Below are 16958 nucleotides of genomic sequence, written 5' to 3'. Positions count from 1 at the left end.
GACTGGGAGGAGAAGGTGTTGGAAGCTGAAGATTTAACAGGGCTTGGTGAGCTGAGTCTGTGGCAGAGACACGGCCAGGATCAGATGCAGGAGCTGAAGCAAAAGAGTGGGGTGAGAGAGGCCAAGAGGCAGAGATGAGTCAGGTTGGTGAAGTGTGACAGGTGTTTCCGGTTCCTGCTGTGAACAAGCTCTGCTCACCTCTTGCCTCCAGAACTAGAAATGGCTTGAAAAGAGTGGAGTAGAGATCAGTGACACAGAAGTGCAGTCTATTGGGGAAAAACCCTGGAGAGGAGGGGACTTAGGCAGCTGTGGGGAGATGGGGACCTTCAGTCTCTGCAACTGCTTCATGAGGGCAAGACCTACCGGAGATGAGTTGCTGTGCTCATTAGGCCTGATACTACTGTGTTGATCGTGTTTTTGCTAATAGTTAACTCCAGCTTGCACAGTGTGATTTACTGCTGGCTAACCCATGACAGCTGCATCCAAAACACTGCTGAATCCAAAAATCTGCTGGCCTGGCCAGAAGGTGTGTGAGCGGGGAGTTTTTGTGTTTTTTCTGTACCAGCTCCTGGCTGCCACAACAGATGGTTAGAACAGTTTTGGATCTGTTGGATTCATGGCTGACTCAGCTACCCACCTTCCAACTATTTTGGGGTGCAATGTCTGTGGCTGCTCACAGCTGTACTTGTCCATTGCCCATGATTTGGGTGCAGAAATGCCCACCCAATCTTCCCAGCACCATCCCCAGCAGCACTGACTGAGGCGTAGAATTGTGCTGTAAAAGTTATTTCCTTATGGAAAATGTTGGTAAAATTGACTTATCTCGAAAAGCAATAATGAACTTTTCTAAATCTTAATCAAGGGTTTTTCATAGCTGCCAAGCTGTGACATTCAAAATCAAACATGCCTGCATCTTTTTTCCAGTGGGGATAAAAGTAGCTGGGTAGAGATTTTCAGCAATAAAAGAGCACAAGGATAAAGGGTTAAGAAGCTCCCCCCCCCCCTTCTTGTTTTGCTGGTCTTCTGCTTCATCATGTAGCCTCAGTGTATGTAAGAGGGAAAATGGTCTGGAAAAAGAATTGCATAACAGCACATAACGTGTGCTTTCATCCTTGAGATCACTTAATGTGGAACGGCTAGTTCAAAGCACTCCCTAACAATGATGTTAAACTACCAGAGAAATAGTAAAATCATGGATTTCCCCACACTTTATAATGGTGTTTATAATGGTGAAATGGGGGTTTTGGTCTGCATCTGTGGTTATGAGTTTGTAATTTTGACTCTCCCCACCCCCCGCTGGCTGCTAAGTTAAATAGCATGGAGGACATGCTATTTTTGAGCTTGTGGTACTTCCTCTTCCATTCCTGCAAAACACACGTCTCTCTCTGATACATGTATATGCACATACATACATACTCTTCTCTCCCTGCAAACTATTACTTTGTGTTTTCTCCTCTTCTGTTTTAATTTTGTGCCATGCAGAACTGATCTGGTGTCTTGGTGCTATTTGAGGGTTATATTTTCCATTCGGTTTCTGATCAAACCATGTTCTAGCATGCTCATCATCATGAATTCACCTTCAATTTATTTCCATTCTGCTTGACTGGGGCTTTGTTACAGTAGACATGCATGAGGTATGGGAAAGGTTCCTGGCCTCACTATAAGAAGGTTATAAAAATTGTTAAAACTATAGATCATAACACAAATATAAGAAGTCATGCTCATCTTTTTAGGACTGCCTCTCTCCATAAGAACCTACCCAGACCCTGAGATCATACTCTGAGCTGTTCTTCTTGTGCCTCCTCCATGAGAGGTCAGGAGGGTGGCAACATGAGAACGGGCCTTTTCTGCAGTGGCACCCTTCGTTCTATCTACACCTTTAGGTGACAGGCAAAACATTCCTCTCCAACCAGGCCTTTGGCTAATTAATATCCAATACGCCTTTAAATGCATTGTGGGAGAAGGGGGGGTGGTTATTAAGTATTATGTTTTTTTCATCTTACATTTTTGTGTAGTAAACCACCCTGAGATCTACAGATCTTTAATTAATTAAAAATAAAAATAAAAGATGCTAATCTGCTACTGCAGCCTCTAAGTTCGATATCACATGACATTTAGCAGAGGCATGCTGGTAAAACATGGTATATTATGTGCATTTATTCATCACAACAAAATAGAGAGGAATAAATTAGTGAATTTCAGTGTATATTAATTTATATATCATCATAATACTTAATAGTATGGGGAGGGGGAGGACAAGTGTAGGCTGTCACTTGAGTATGAAAGTAGAGGGATATTCTTGTATTTTAATCTGTAAGGGTTGGGGCACGTGTTTTGCGTGTAACTACCCTTCTAAATAACATGCATTATTTGTGCGAACAAGCTGGGCATAAGGCTTTGACCTCCCCTTTCCCTTTTTCATTTCTTTAAGGCTTTTGGCTCAGAACAATAAAGAATTACATCAAATTGTCAAAAATAATTAGACTAGTAAGATTTATTGGCGGGTGCCACAGAATAGTCTGTGTGCTTGGTATTGTTTTAATATTTGCTTGTTTGTTTTAGTTTTTAGTATTTTAGATGTGTACAGTGGTACCTCGGGTTAAGAACTTAATACATTCTGGAGGTCCATTCTTAACCTGAAACTGTTCTTAACCTGAAGCACCACTTTAGCTAATGGGGCCTCCTGCTGCCGCTGCGCCGGCGCTGCACAATTTCTGTTCTCATCCTGAAGCAAAGTTCTTAACCTGAGGTACTATTTCTGGGTTAGCAGAGTCTGTGACCTGAAGCGTATGTAACCTGAAGCATATGTAACACAAGGTACCACTGCACATGTTTATATAACATATACTAATAATATAATATAATAATATGTTATATACCAGTAACGTTAGTTTATATACTAATAATCATGATTATAAATAAACGCATACTTAGAGGGAGTTTAGTTTTGTTAAACTACTTTTACTTGATTAGTGGATTAAATTTCATTCTATTTTAAAGGATTGTTTCAATGCTTTGCTGCATATCTGTTCCATTTTGTTAATGGAGCATAAAGAGTGGTCTTTAGAATGTGACGTGCTCTTTGTAGCGATATGAAGCTTTTGAAATTCAGAGAGGCTGGGTGTGCTCTCATCTGGCATCTTGCCTGTTCTGAACCTGGAATCAGAGCTATAGAAGATAGGCTTTATCTCTGTGTAGTGAAGGTCACATCTACCACACTATCCATTGAAAGTACTTTTAACAGGCATGGCTTCCCCCCCCCCCCAATAAAAATAATAATAATGGGAACTATAGTTTGTTAAGTGTGCTGGCCTCCGAGCTATAATTCTTAACACCCTTAAGAATCCTAAGATTTTTGGGGGGAAAGCCGTAAGTGTTAAAGTGATACATGAATGTGGCTTAATGGGTTTTTAGCTATTTAGACTTCAGCTTCAAGAGCCTACCACCATCATTGGCATAAGGAAAGTTCCTCTTTTTCTCTGCTGCACTGCCTGCTTCAAGGCTTTATCTCTTGGCACTGCAAGGAAGGGTTTCTCGAGAAGTGATTTGTTGATGCAGTTGCCCATTTATGGAACTGTGTAGCAGAACTCAAAGAAGGACCACCGTTGACTCAATTTTAATCCATGCCTTTCTAGGAAAGTACATACAGATTAAAGCATTTATTGCTTCTAAGTATCATATTTTGTTTTTATGGAAAGTTCGGATTTGGAGAAGGCTGCTTAGGTGTCATTATGCTAGGCTTAATGCATGCATCCTTTTTTATTCTTTACCTAGTATTCTTGCTAATATTCTGAAATGTGCAGTGCTAATTTTTTTTATCTCAGGAAAGCTCTTTTCAATCTCCAAGGACGTATTACAGCAAAACCTTGTGCAGATGAACTTAAAAAAATAATAATGTATTGAGCTGCATTCTGTACCTCTGAGTTAGTCATCCAGTTTTCAGTGAGTACCACTTGAACAGTAGAATGACAAGCAACCACAGCGTGTGAATTACAGAAGGAAGATGGAAGCACATTGCAGGCAACAGCAGCATGTCAGAATGAACTGGAGCAACGGTCAGCTTCGAGTTTTTATTCAAAATCAGGGATAGGGGAGGGAAATGGTAAGTTTTACTTACGTGAAGATTACTAATGTTTTCTGTGGGTGCAACTTGGTGGTGTGTTCATTTCCTTTGCTGCATTTAAAGACAAATGGGAAGAGTATATTTTCTGATGAAAATTTCTAGTTAGGACTGCTTCACACATCACTTTTTTCCTATATGGAGATAACCATAAAGAAAAGAGCAGATCATACCACTTGAGAGTTCTTGTAACAAATACGCTGATGGAGTAAGACAAATGGTGTAGTTTTGGTGAAAATTACAGTACTCCGCAGTTCAACACTGGTTAATATGCTCTTCAGTATGCAGGGCTACCTCAGAAAAAAAATGTTAGTTGTGAAGCAGCCCATGGTTAGTACAGAAATTAAGTATTTTCATCTTCTAGAGCTGTCATTGAACAATATAAGTTGAAAATAATCTGTTTCCCTCAAGAGCTGCTGCTGTTTTTTGTACTGAATTCAACTGAAATCTCATGTTACGCAAGTTCTTTGGGGGGAAAACCAAACACCTCTGCATGCTCCTCACTATCAAAATCTGAATATATATTTCAGGGTGTTTTGACAGTTTCACACATAACACCTCTACTTAAGAAGCCTCACTGCTCTCGGTAAAGTATAGAATTGATTTTTCTTTCCTGCTCCCATCCAGGCTGGTGCATGGTCTTGCCATGCCTTTGTTGGATGTCTTTTTGGCCCCTCATATTGTAGTCTACTCCTTGCATTGCAGTCCCATTTGTTGTGAGAGTGCACTCATAGGCTGTAACTGTGGGCACCATGATAAACCATTGTTTATCATGATGGGGGAAAACCTGCAGCAGACCTTGGGGTCAAATGTTTCCCCTTTCCCACTCCTCCTTGGAGTGCAACCATGAGGAGGATCTTGGAAGCTTTCACTTCTGTTTTTGATTAACCACAGTTTTAGCATTACATTTACCCCCTAAACTGTGGTTAGCCTTAACTGTCTTTTGAAACAAGCTTTATAACCCGTTATTTGACATTTACTTCTTTCACAGAAACCACAGTTAAGATTAATCACAGTTTGTCAGATTCTGGTGAGATAACAAGTTATGGTTAATTTAAAAAAAATGGAAATGACAGCTTCCAAGCTACTCCTTATGAACACACCAGAGAGTAACAGGGCTCACGTAACCCCAAGGCTAGCTGTGGCTCATTCCTGTCACTGTAAACAATGGTCTGAACGCAGCCATAGTCATTCATTTTCAGATCATTTGGTTATGCCTCCCAGTCGCTTATGAACTTCATCTTCATATGGTGGCTGCTGCTACATTTTACTGAAACTTTTAATACTGTGAAGACACTGCCTTGCTTACAAGCTATCTGTGCAAGCCTTTTTGGTTCTCTCTTCCCCAGCACTGAAATGTGTGCATGAATGCTGTTTGCATTTATTAATGGGGAAAATTGTGCCTCGGTTAACTCATTTGTAAAAGCAGATTTTCTCCATCATAAACAATATAATGGAGTTGACAGATAGTTAGTCTGGCTTTTTTTCAGCGCTATGCTGATCAAATACTTAAGCTTCATTAGGCATATCCATACTACAGCTTCCCCCAAAGCATGCTGGGAACGGTATCTTGGCAAGGGTGCTAAGAATTCTCTGCTGGAGATCCTTAGTCATTTCCTCGCCCCAAAGAACTATATTTCCCTGGTGAGAGAGAACGACTGTTAAATATTAGATATTGTAATGGTGGTTTTGGCCTAGGCTAAATTATGCAGGAGAGCGGCCATAGATCAGTGGTATAAAACATCATTTGCATGTCGAAAGTCAAGCCCCGGCATTCCCACCAAAGGGAACCCAGGCAACCAGCCCTTGCGGTCTGTAACATTTGTACTGTTTATAATGGTGTTATATGTTTTATTGTATACATACATTGCTGTATACCACCCCAACATATTGCAGTATATAAATACTTTTATGAATATAGAAACATAGGAAACTGCCACATACCAGGCCAGGTCATTTGTGGATGTAGCTCTGTGCTATCATCACTGAATGTTTGCAGCTTCCCAGGCTTTCAGGTAGGAGTCTTTTCCAGCCCTACCTGGTGACACCAGGGATTATCCGGGGACCTTTTGAGTATGAAGCATGTGTTCTGCCACTGACCTATGGATGTTCCCTGGGACAAATCCTTACTTCTGTAAGGTAGAGCAGGCAGCGCTGGACATGACTGACCAACATTAACTTTATCCCTGGGCCACTGAGGAATTTACATGTTTACTGCAGCAGGCATTCAAAGTGTGAGGGTGCTGCAGCTAATCTGATTGGACAAGTTTTTAGGGGTGGCATACCTCCACATATTGCATGTTTTACTGCAACGAACACCTACCAGAAGCTGCTGCAACCCCTGTGTTGTTTGTTGTGCCTCTGAGTCAGAGAAGCTTCAGCTGGGATTTCCACCTCCCCACCCCAAGTATTTGGTCATAATAATAGGCTGTACATGGGGAAAGGAGAAATGCAGCAGTAATATGCAGAGTTGCACTAAGCCTTTCTCTTTAGCAGTTGCACAATGAGATAAATATTAACAGCGAAGAGGGTGTTTGCTCCAGAATAGGTAATAGGATGAGTTCCAGAGTAGGTGATACAGCCTCTATGACCCCTCCCCTTCTTTCTCTAGTACTCTCTTTCCTACCAAAGGGAAAAAATGCATTCCATGATGTAACAAGACAAGTTGTGCTATCAAAATTGTTTAAAAGCAAGTAGTCTGATGCACCATTGCACAGTACAACCTGGTTGCATAATTGAGGCTTCTGGTTATGGATTTGGTTGTCCTTGTTACAAAATTTGGATTTGAAATCCGTTGGGGTTGGCAATAATTAATCTCTATCAGTACTGAAAGTGCAGTGTACCTTGCCTTACTAGAAATACAAATACTGAAGGTCAGGTGATACTATACACAGCATAAAATAACATTAGAGTGCTGTAGTCAGCTGGGTCAAGTGTCCCTGCAATCTTAAGGTTATGTATGGAATAGGTTTTGCTGTGTTAAACTATTGTGCAGCCTGATTCTATGTGTGTTTACTGGAAATGCCAATGAGTTCCATGAGACTTCAAGTGAATGTGCAAAGGACTGGGGCTTTAGTACCATTTTGACAGCACAAAACAACCCCTGAAATTTCAGTCTTGTGTGGTTTTGACCTGATAAATTTATAGTCCAGATTTCCTCAGCTGAAATGCTTGGCCCTTTGAGGAGAGTGGTTCATGCAGGGGGGCAGGGAATGAGAAGTTAGCTGATACCAACACCATTTAAATGACATTTATACCACTTTAACAGTCATATAGCTTCCCTCAAAGAATTGTGGGGACTGTAGTTGACCACTCAAAGAACTACAATTCCCAGCACCCTTAACAGGCTACAGTTCCCAGGATTCTTTGGGGGGAAACAATGTGTTTTAAATATATTTTGTGGATGTGGCTTGTGTCTCCTTAACCCTTCTACAGCAGCACAATTCTATTTATAATTATGAGGATGGAAACATATCTGTATTGCAGGGATAACTTAAGATTTCAGGCCTAAGTAGGCAGCGCATTAGAAATGTCTGGTGAATTTCTACCTCCTATAAGGGTTCTTGGTGGAGAGAAGACACCAAGCAGGTGAGAACTTGAAACTTAAAAGGTTTAAGATTGAGTTAGGTAGCCGTGTTGGCCTGACGCAGTCAAAATATATAAGAAAATTCAGATACCTGAAGAAGTGTGCATGCACACGAAAGCTAATACCAAGAACAAACCTAGTTGGTCTCTAAGGTGCTACTGGACAGTTTTTTTTTTTTTATGTTTTAAAAGGTTTGAGTTACACTCATATGAATTAAGCTGTCATATAGTCATGGCGAATATAAAATGCTTGAAATGCAAGCAACTGATAGCAAATGTTAGCATAGGTTAAGCCCCAGGTAAGTGTTGCAGTTTCTTCCAACTGTGTTTCTACAAACTGTGGGATAGTTTTAGTGAGGTGCCCAGAGAAGAAGATCTGGCTCTGAAGTAGCCTCCCAAAAGCATAAGGGAAATGAATGTGTTTACCACAAACTCTTATATTAAAGCCCTCTGCTCTATGGGTTTGCAGTCATTTATATAACACACACATGCACCTGTCTACTATTAAACATAGACATACAGCACTATCTGCATTGCATTCTATTACAGATTATTTTTAGGTATTGCTAAGAATTGCTAGATAGAGCTGCTGTGTCCTCTGTGAAATGAGGAGAGCAGCAGTATGGAACAGGTAGATCATTAATGATTTAGAAGGCAAATGTTGGTATTCATACAGGTCTCGCTCTCTTAATTGCCCAAATGTGGAGGCACAACAAATTGGTGCTAAATTAAAGTTTAATAGAAATTAATTGGAATGGAATGGTTTGCATTTTTTAGTTTTTTTATTGGTTCACCATTGTTGCTGTTACTCATGTTTGCAGGAATCTTGTAAGAGCATTTCCGCTTTCTAGCACTGTTATACTTGATACTTTACCTATTAAGGTTTTGCAGTTACTATCCATGACTGAGAATTATGAACTGATCCCTTAATTTCCTTAATTATTTTGGTACCTGTTTCAGGAAAAGTGTTCAATCATATGTTTTGTATATGCGTGTGTGTGTTTAAAAAAACATGCTTATATTGCCTGGAACAGAACCCTAATTATTATATACCTACACACACACACACACACACACACACACTATAATTAACATATCACTTGCTTCTAAAGATCTATTCCTTCTCTGTCTTATGTAGCACAGCTCTTTTTTGCAATAGCTATTTTTATTTAAAAGCTTCAGTGTGCAAAAATGTTAACAGGGCATCTGCATAATTCCACCTTTCTGTCAGTGTTTATTTCCACACATTGTAGAAGTGATTGGCCTTGGTGAACTTAGCGCTGGGTAAAAACAAGATTAAAAATAAATAAATCTCAAAAAATAATAATCATAGCCTATAACATTCAGTGCACTGGGGCTGACTATTGCCAGCTTAAAGAAACTTCATTCTTTTCCCAGCTTGAGGAAGCTAAGGGCACATCTTGTAAATAAATATGCACGTATGCAAGTGTTGTTGTTTTTAAAGTGCACACCTAAATATGTATGAATGAGACAAAAAATATTGGAAATGCAGGCATCCTACAGGTATCCTCAACAGAGAGCCAGATACCTCCCTGTTGCATTTACACATGGTGGCAAACCTGGTATTTTTACTATATTCTGTGTGAAATGGTCCATTCTGAGAGGCACTCTTGACTAATCTCTGTGTCATGTTACCTTACATGTTCCTATTAAGAAAGGGCTGGACAGCCACCTAACTTTTCTCTACAAATTAGAGTTTGGCATGTTGTGATGGAAGCAAAATGGCAGCCCATTCCCATCTGTAGTTGCTGTTGTAGAATTTTGGCAATGGCTCTTACTCACTGAAGATGACACCTGTCAGGGGATGAGGAGGGTTCTCTGGTGTCTTGGGGGTTGTGGAAGAAAGTAGGATTTTAACAAATAATTTGCATGCGTATGAAGTGTTCTCTAGGAACCTGGTTTTGAGACACCTAAGAGAAATGCTTTGCATGGAATATAGGGTGTGTTTTTTGTTTTCCTTTTCCTATTTACACACAGAGGATGCGATATAATTTTCATTTAAGCCAATGCATGTTTATTCCAGGTCCGATGTTGTTGTCCTGTGTTTTTCCATTGCTAACCCTAACTCCCTGAATCATGTGAAAACCATGTGGTATCAAGAAATCAAGCATTTCTGTCCTCGCACACCTGTTATTCTGGTTGGTTGCCAACTGGATCTTCGATATGCTGATCTGGAAGCTGTAAACCGAGCCAGAAGGCCATTAGCAAGGTAAAGTTGGCTTCAATATTCAGTAGGAGAAATCCATGTTTTCATTTGACAATATTAGTATGCATCTCAGCTTCTGGGGAGTATGTAGTCTTCTGCCTCCTAAATCAGGAGTGGCTCACATTTTTCTTATAAAGGCCCATTGGCTAATGGCAAAAGCCAGTCAGGAGCCAGAGTTAGTGGTGGGTGGAGCCACAACCAAAAGGGGGCAGTGCTTGCAGGATTGCATAGCTTCAGGTGGGCAGCCTGCCCCCCCCCAGATATTGTTGGACTACATCTCTCTTCAGCCCAGCCAGCAGGGTCTAGTAGTCAAGGATGATGGGAGTTGTAGTCTAACAACATCAGGTTGCCCACTGCTGCTAAAACTCTTTTATCTGTCAGTGCCACCACATCTTTTCTCTTACATGTGTGCAGGCACAAAGAGGAAGCAATTCTCAGAACAGTGGTGTGGACTGTAAGAGCTGGATGATGATGAGGGCTATGCTAGCTTAGGCCTACAGATTCTCTGCCCCTGTCCTGACAGTATATATCAGAGATGGGGAATCTTTGGCTCTCCAGGTGTTCTGGGACTCCAATTCCCATCAGTCCCAGCCAGCATGGCCAGTGGTCAGAGGTCATGGAAGTTGTAGTCCAGCAACATCTGGAGGGCCACTGGTTCACCATCCCCATATATGACACGTTGCTTTATACTGTGTCAGGTTATTGGTTCATCTAACACTGTACTCTCTGTTCCACCTGACAGTGAATCTCCAAGATCTTAAGGAGAAGTCTTAACCAGTCCTGCAACCTAGTACCCTATAACTGTTTGGATTGAACCAAATGACTCTAAAGCATTTTCTCTGCTGCTGAGGTCCAGGTTTCACACACACAAAAACCTGGCCCAACAATTGCAGCCAATTGCTTGATTTGGTGCTAGATGCATACTTCTGATTTTCAAGTGCAATTGCTTTCTGTTTCTAAAATAAGAAGTTTATTTTGTGTCAGATTGACCCAGAAAGCCCATGTTCTTGTTGCGTGGAACAGTGTTCAAAATAATAAGAGCCTTGTTGGATCAGAATGGAGTTCAAGCACCTTGCTTCAAGTAATAGCTAGAAAGATGCTCATTGATAAAGGCAATAGCCCTCTTCCTTTATATCCAGAGCTACGTTGTCCCTGAATGTGGAGGTTCCCTTTGGATATGCCTCATTGGTAAAGCTTGCCATCCTGAACTTGCCTAAACCCTTTTAAAAGCCACTGAAGCTAACAGAAATGGTCGTGTGATACAGAAATGAATTCCATAAAGATAAAAACATAAGAGTTGGAAGGGACTCCATGGATCCTCTGCAATGCAGGAATATTATTATTATTATTATTATTATTATTACAACTACTACTACCCATGTATAGGTGTATTTCAATGAGATATGGAAGCCATATCCAGCTCTCATGAGCTACTTGTTTGTTTGTTTGTTTGTTTGTTTGTTTGTTTGTTTGTTTACTTCACAGGCCTATCAAACGGGGAGACATCTTGCCACCAGAAAGAGGCAGAGAGGTTGCCAAGGAGCTTGGGATACCATATTACGAAACCAGTGTATTTGACCAGTTTGGCGTCAAGGATGTGTTTGATAATGCCATTAGAGCTGCCCTGATCTCCAGGAGACATCTACAGTTCTGGAAATCGCATTTGAAGAAAGTTCAGAAGCCTTTGCTTCAAGCTCCATTTCTACCTCCAAAGGCACCTCCTCCGGTTATCAAAATCCCAGAGTGTCCCATCACCAGTATCAATGAAGCCGGATACTTATTGGACAATCCATTGTGTGCAGATGTCATGTTTATCCTCCAGGAAGATACTCACATTTTTGCTCACAAGATCTACCTAGCTACCTCCTCTTCGAAGTTTTATGACCTTTTTTTAATGGAATGTGAAGAAACCCCAGACTTATCTGAAACTCCTTGCAATAAAGAAAGGGCCAGTAGAAGCTTTATGGCCAGAAAATGCAGCCTTGAAACAGATGAGAGTAGTGAGATGGCAACCTTAAAATCTTCGAATGCCAAACTCACGTCATTAGCAGGTGGTGGTAACCCTTTAACAAGGTTAGAGCTTGAAGCAGGGGAAGCCAGTTGCCTGAAGCAAGCGCCAACATTTTTGGGCAAAGGCTTTGTTAGCATGCATAGAGAAACGCGGGTCAACCCTGTTTCAAAGAGGACTTGTGCTGTAACAGTGGTCAAGATAGATGCTTCTATTCAGCCTGGGCCTTTTAAAACTGTTCTGCAGTTTTTGTACACAGGGCAGCTGGATGAAAACGAGAAGGATCTTACCAGAGTAGCTCAGATTGCTGAGATATTGGAAGTGTTTGACCTGCGGATGATGGTGGAAAACATTACGAATAAGGAAGCCTTCATGAACCAGGAAATTACAAAGGCTTTCCATGTCAGAAAAGCTAACAGGATAAAAGAATGCCTCTCTAAAGAAACATTTTCTGGTGAGAATACATGAATACATCCTCATTATCCCTTTGAATTAATCCACAAAAGTCATCCAATCAATAGTTCCATATATAAAGCAATATATAACACTCAAGTAGAAGTCATTGGTCCAGTTCCAACATCATAAACCCTACCAGGGACAGCAGCTCTATGTAAAGATGGAAGAGAAATTTGACCCAAAATGCAGTTAAAGCCAAATCTATCAAATCTGCACTGTCTGAAACAATATGCAAACCAAAACAAAGCTATCCTTCAAAATTCAAACTTATCCAAGTTTTGTGATGCAGTTCTCCAATTAGTGTTTACAAAAACGCATATATTGGGGAAAATGAAGTTATTAGTGAAACTAAGGTGCAAAAATGCATTACATTGGGGATAATTGCTTGCAAAAAATTGCACATTGGTCAAAACAAAAATTACATTAGGAGAGATTTGTGGTAAAATGCTGGTGAATTTTCATGAGAATTTAAAAATAAAGTAAAATATCAAATTGCGCTAATATGTGGGGGAAATCATTCTATCCCTAGCTCTATGGTACAGGCCCATGTAGGATGCAACATATGAGCTGTTTCCTGGTAGGGATTTGTGTGAGCATGCCAACTTTTTTTAAAAGAATGCTTCTACTGCATTGATGGAAATCATTGCCAGGAAATATGCTGGCTGATATGTTACCTTCCTCCATGTGGTTGAAGCTACAGGTCCATGCTATGTGGAGGATTACAGAGTGTCTGAACCAGAGGCCACTGTGGTACAACAGGAAGTAATTAGAAGTGAATCTTGGATGTCCATACACATGATAGATGGCCTTGTGCAAATGTCTGTCAGCTGCAGTTCTGTGCCTGTTAAATGATAATATTAATGACCTCTCAGATGAGGGAGTGAAATAAGGGTCATTGGCGCCATATTCAGCTAGCCCATTCCACTAGCAGAAGGCAGTGCAAGGACTCCCACTAGTGCAGGCATAGGCAAACTAGGCCCTCCAGTTGTTTTGGGACTACAACTCCCAACATCCCTAGCTAACAGGACCAGTGGTCAGGGATGATGGGAGTTGTAGTCCCAAAGCATCCGGAGGGCCGAGTTTGCCTATGCCTGCACTAGAGCAACAGGGCTCCCCCCTCCTAATCTAAGGGTGTGGTTCTTAAACCAGTTTAATTTAATGTAGACAAAACCATTAGTCTGCACAAGAAACAATATAAATAACAAGAGGTCCACAGCAAAGATTTGGCTGGCTAGTTCAAATCAATACGAAACCTGCATCTAGGAATTAAAGTTGCATATGTACATCCTGTTTCATCCTTATGCAGGCAGACTGATTCATTAATATTTTTCTCTATAGCCCATTCCTAAGAACTAACATAACCAGGAATCAAGAACCTAAGAAGCAACCTTACACGGAGTCAAAGCATTACTCTATTTATATCAGAAACTGTGTGCACTGACTGGCAGGAGCTCTCCAGGGTTTCAAACAGGGATTTTTGGTCAGCCCTAAGTGGGAATGTTTGGTATCTTGGAAAGAATGTGCACCACCAACCACTGAGCTATGCTCCTTAATTCTGAGACATGCATCCTCTTGGGTGAATTGCATGAAGTGGAATATTGTCAGATGCTGGATGCTGCCTGTATTCACACAAGCAAACGACTCGTGTCTGAGTGGACGAGTTTAAACTGCTTCCATTTGTGTATATGAAGCCTTCAGAGGCCAAAAAGTGAAGAGTGCAAAGCTGTTCCTCCTCTGCAGGCCCAGGTTTTAATGGTCATCTGTGTCTCACTTAGAAATAATTATTATGTGCCCTTTTGGATGCATTTGCAGTAATATCCGTGAGAGAGAGAGCTCTGTAACGCCCTCCTCCAGTTTCTGTAACGCCCTCCTCCAGTTGTTGTATTTGGCTCCAAGCACTTTCCACCATAGGTTATGGTTCTGTTTCTCTGATCCCATTGCCAGATGTGACATTTAAGCTGGAAGATGGAAACATTAATGCTCACAAGCCACTACTGATCTGTAGCTGTGAATGGATGTCTGCAATGTTTGGAGGATCGTTCATTGAAAGCTCAAACACTGAGGTACTTGTTCTCTTTGGTGTGTAGCCTCAATAATGTGCCGTAAGCTTTACCCTTTGGGTTGATAAATTGCAGTGGTTTAAACAAAGGGGACATTTTGCTGGAGTTTGTCATCACTAGCCCAGAGAGCATTTTCAAAATGTTTTAGGTTCTAAGTGACTCCTTTCTCAAGAAATTTCAGTCGTTATGGTAATTTCTCTCTCTCTCTCGTTTCTTAAATTTGAATTTTAAAGTAAATTAAATGTTGGTGTCCCTGTACTGTTGTTGTGTATAAGAAGATCGTTTTAGATGAACTTTGGTGGGAGGAACTAGAAGAACAGGAAAACTCTTCAAGCCACTTTTCTGGGGGTCACAGATAGAAGTGCTCTGGATGAAATTTGGTCTCCTGGCAGTATTGTCTGACTTCCTGATTTTTAACCCAAAGAGTGTGATTGGCATTTCTGGCAATAGGATTTTCCAGCAGGCCTTCTCTGGAGAATAGGAGTTTTGCCCCTCCTTCCCTGACTCTGTTATCAAAGCAGACATTCTGAAAGCCTCAATTGCTAGGCAGCACATTATATCTTCAAATGGAATCATTGTGATATCTTGGACGGGTTCTAAATCTAGGCTACAAAATAAATGCATGTTGTATCCTTCATGAAAATCACACCTAAGCAATAGCTTTTTCTCTGCCAAGTACACACCCGCAGGGGCCTGATCTTATTGTAAACATAATTAAATATCAAGCAAACTGCCTCATTTAGAGGAGGGTTTCTTTCCATCCATATGTTAATCCCATCCCTTCTGGGTTATTTTTGGTATTTGTCCGCAACCCCAGAGTCGTCCGCAACTGGACCTAATGGTCAGGGGTCCCTTTACCTTTATAGCACTTTTCAATGTGGTTTGCATCATAAAACAAATTAAAATAATAAAATACAAATTCAACAGTGTAAGTAACAATTCAGTCAAAAAACCAGCAGTGATGGGCTGCCTTCCCAGAGTGATAAGCCCCATCTGCCCCTTGCTTCCCTGTCACTGCAACTGCAAGCTGGAATAGCTTGGTCAGTGGAGCATAAGACTCTTTATCTCAAGGTCCCAGGTTCAAGACCCGCCCTTTGCAAAAAAAAATTCCTGCATTGCAGCTGGTTGGACTAGATGACCCCTGTGGTCCCTTCCAGCTCTACAGATTCTATGATTCTGTGCTACAGAGCAAATGCCGCAGAGCAGTTTTGTGTTAAAATTGCCTTTGGTATGGCGCTGGCAGGTGGCGCTGTGGCACCAGGTGGCGCTGTGGGTTAAAGCCTCAGTGCCTAGGACTTGCCCATCGAAAGGTCAGCGGTTCGAATCCCTGCGGCGGGGTGCGCTCCCGCTGCTCAGTCCCAGCGCCTGCCAACCTAGCAGTTCGAAAGCACCTCCGGGTGCAAGTAGATAAATAGGGACCGCTTACCAGCGGGAAGGTAAACGGCGTTTCCGTGTGCGGCTCTGGCTCGCCAGAGCAGCGATGTCACGCTGGCCACGTGACCCGGAAGTGTCTCCGGACAGCGCTGGCCCCTGGCCTCTTGAGTGAGATGGGCGCACAACCCCAGAGTCTGGCAAGACTGGCCCGTACGGGCAGGGGTACCTTTACCTTTACCTTTATGGCGCTGGCCAGACCTTAACGAGAATTCTAAATAAAAACCTACTACAGTCTTAAATTATAATTTTTTTAAGAAGCTCCTCAAGACACCTCCATTCTTAAAGTGAAGAATACTCATTATCTACACTGCTATGAAATATCATCTGGAATGCTAAAGTGCTAGTGGCAACATGGAAAGAGACTATCGTATTTATGCTTTTAAATAAGAAGGGCAGATCAGCTCATCCCAGCCTGATTAGTTTTTGTTGAAACTCAGATGCTTGGGACAACTTCCTAATTATTTATCACATTTTAACTATAGCAGCTTTGCTTTCTGCTGGAGTATTGAGGGAGGCATCCACATCAAGGGAAAATGATACCCCTTAGCAATGCTGTGGCTTAGCTTTCTTTCTCTTTCTCTTCTTTTTTCCCCCCTTTTTTGTATTTAATATTCTGGAAGTCTGTGTTCTACTTTAAATTTTTTCTCATTACTTTTAAAACAGCAGTAAGCATAATTCCCTCCCCAGAGGCACGCTCAGCAGGTGGCTCATTAAAAATACATACCTTGATTTTTTAGTAAGCAGCTCTCCTGCAACAAGAACATATATTCATTTTCTACAATCTGCTTCCTAATTATAAACCCTAATAGCTCGTGTTCTTCTTGGTAACCTTAAAATATTAATTGCAAAGACTTGGATTTCTGAAGCACATAAAGCACCGCAACTGAGATCTTTAAGTTCAAAAGTACAAGCGCAGCCATGGAAATGTACGGGGAAGTAGTTGGTTCCAAGATGTGTATTGCACGTAGAGACTGAGGCAATTTGACATAAATATAATGAGCTGCTTCTAATTTATTTATTGTTTTGAAATTCTGCAGGGAGAACAGGTTATTTGCAGCAATAACTCAT

At 41.2% G+C, this 16958-nt stretch overlaps 1 protein-coding gene across 7 annotated transcripts in view; it reads left to right on the top strand.

Moving 5' to 3' along the window:
- Nucleotides 1-16958, top strand: part of RHOBTB1 (Rho related BTB domain containing 1) — a 59590-nt gene that overhangs the window by 28922 nt on the left and 13710 nt on the right. For 6 of the 7 annotated variants that reach the window (XM_083740400.1, XM_083740399.1, XM_083740401.1 and 3 more), the window contains 3 exons: nucleotides 9750-9935; nucleotides 11418-12394; nucleotides 14341-14459. In XM_083740400.1, coding sequence (XP_083596526.1) covers nucleotides 9750-9935; nucleotides 11418-12394; nucleotides 14341-14459 — 1282 coding nt within the window. Of the gene's footprint in view, nucleotides 1-4753; nucleotides 7709-9749; nucleotides 9936-11417; nucleotides 12395-14340; nucleotides 14460-16958 lie in introns of those variants that run through there. The other variant, XM_083740405.1, reaches the window with a different exon arrangement.

The sequence above is a fragment of the Podarcis gaigeae genome (genome assembly GCF_964106915.1).
Source record: "Podarcis gaigeae genome assembly, chromosome: 5".
Taxonomy (NCBI): Eukaryota; Metazoa; Chordata; class Lepidosauria; order Squamata; family Lacertidae; genus Podarcis; species Podarcis gaigeae.
This window is presented reverse-complemented; position numbering and strand designations above follow the sequence as displayed.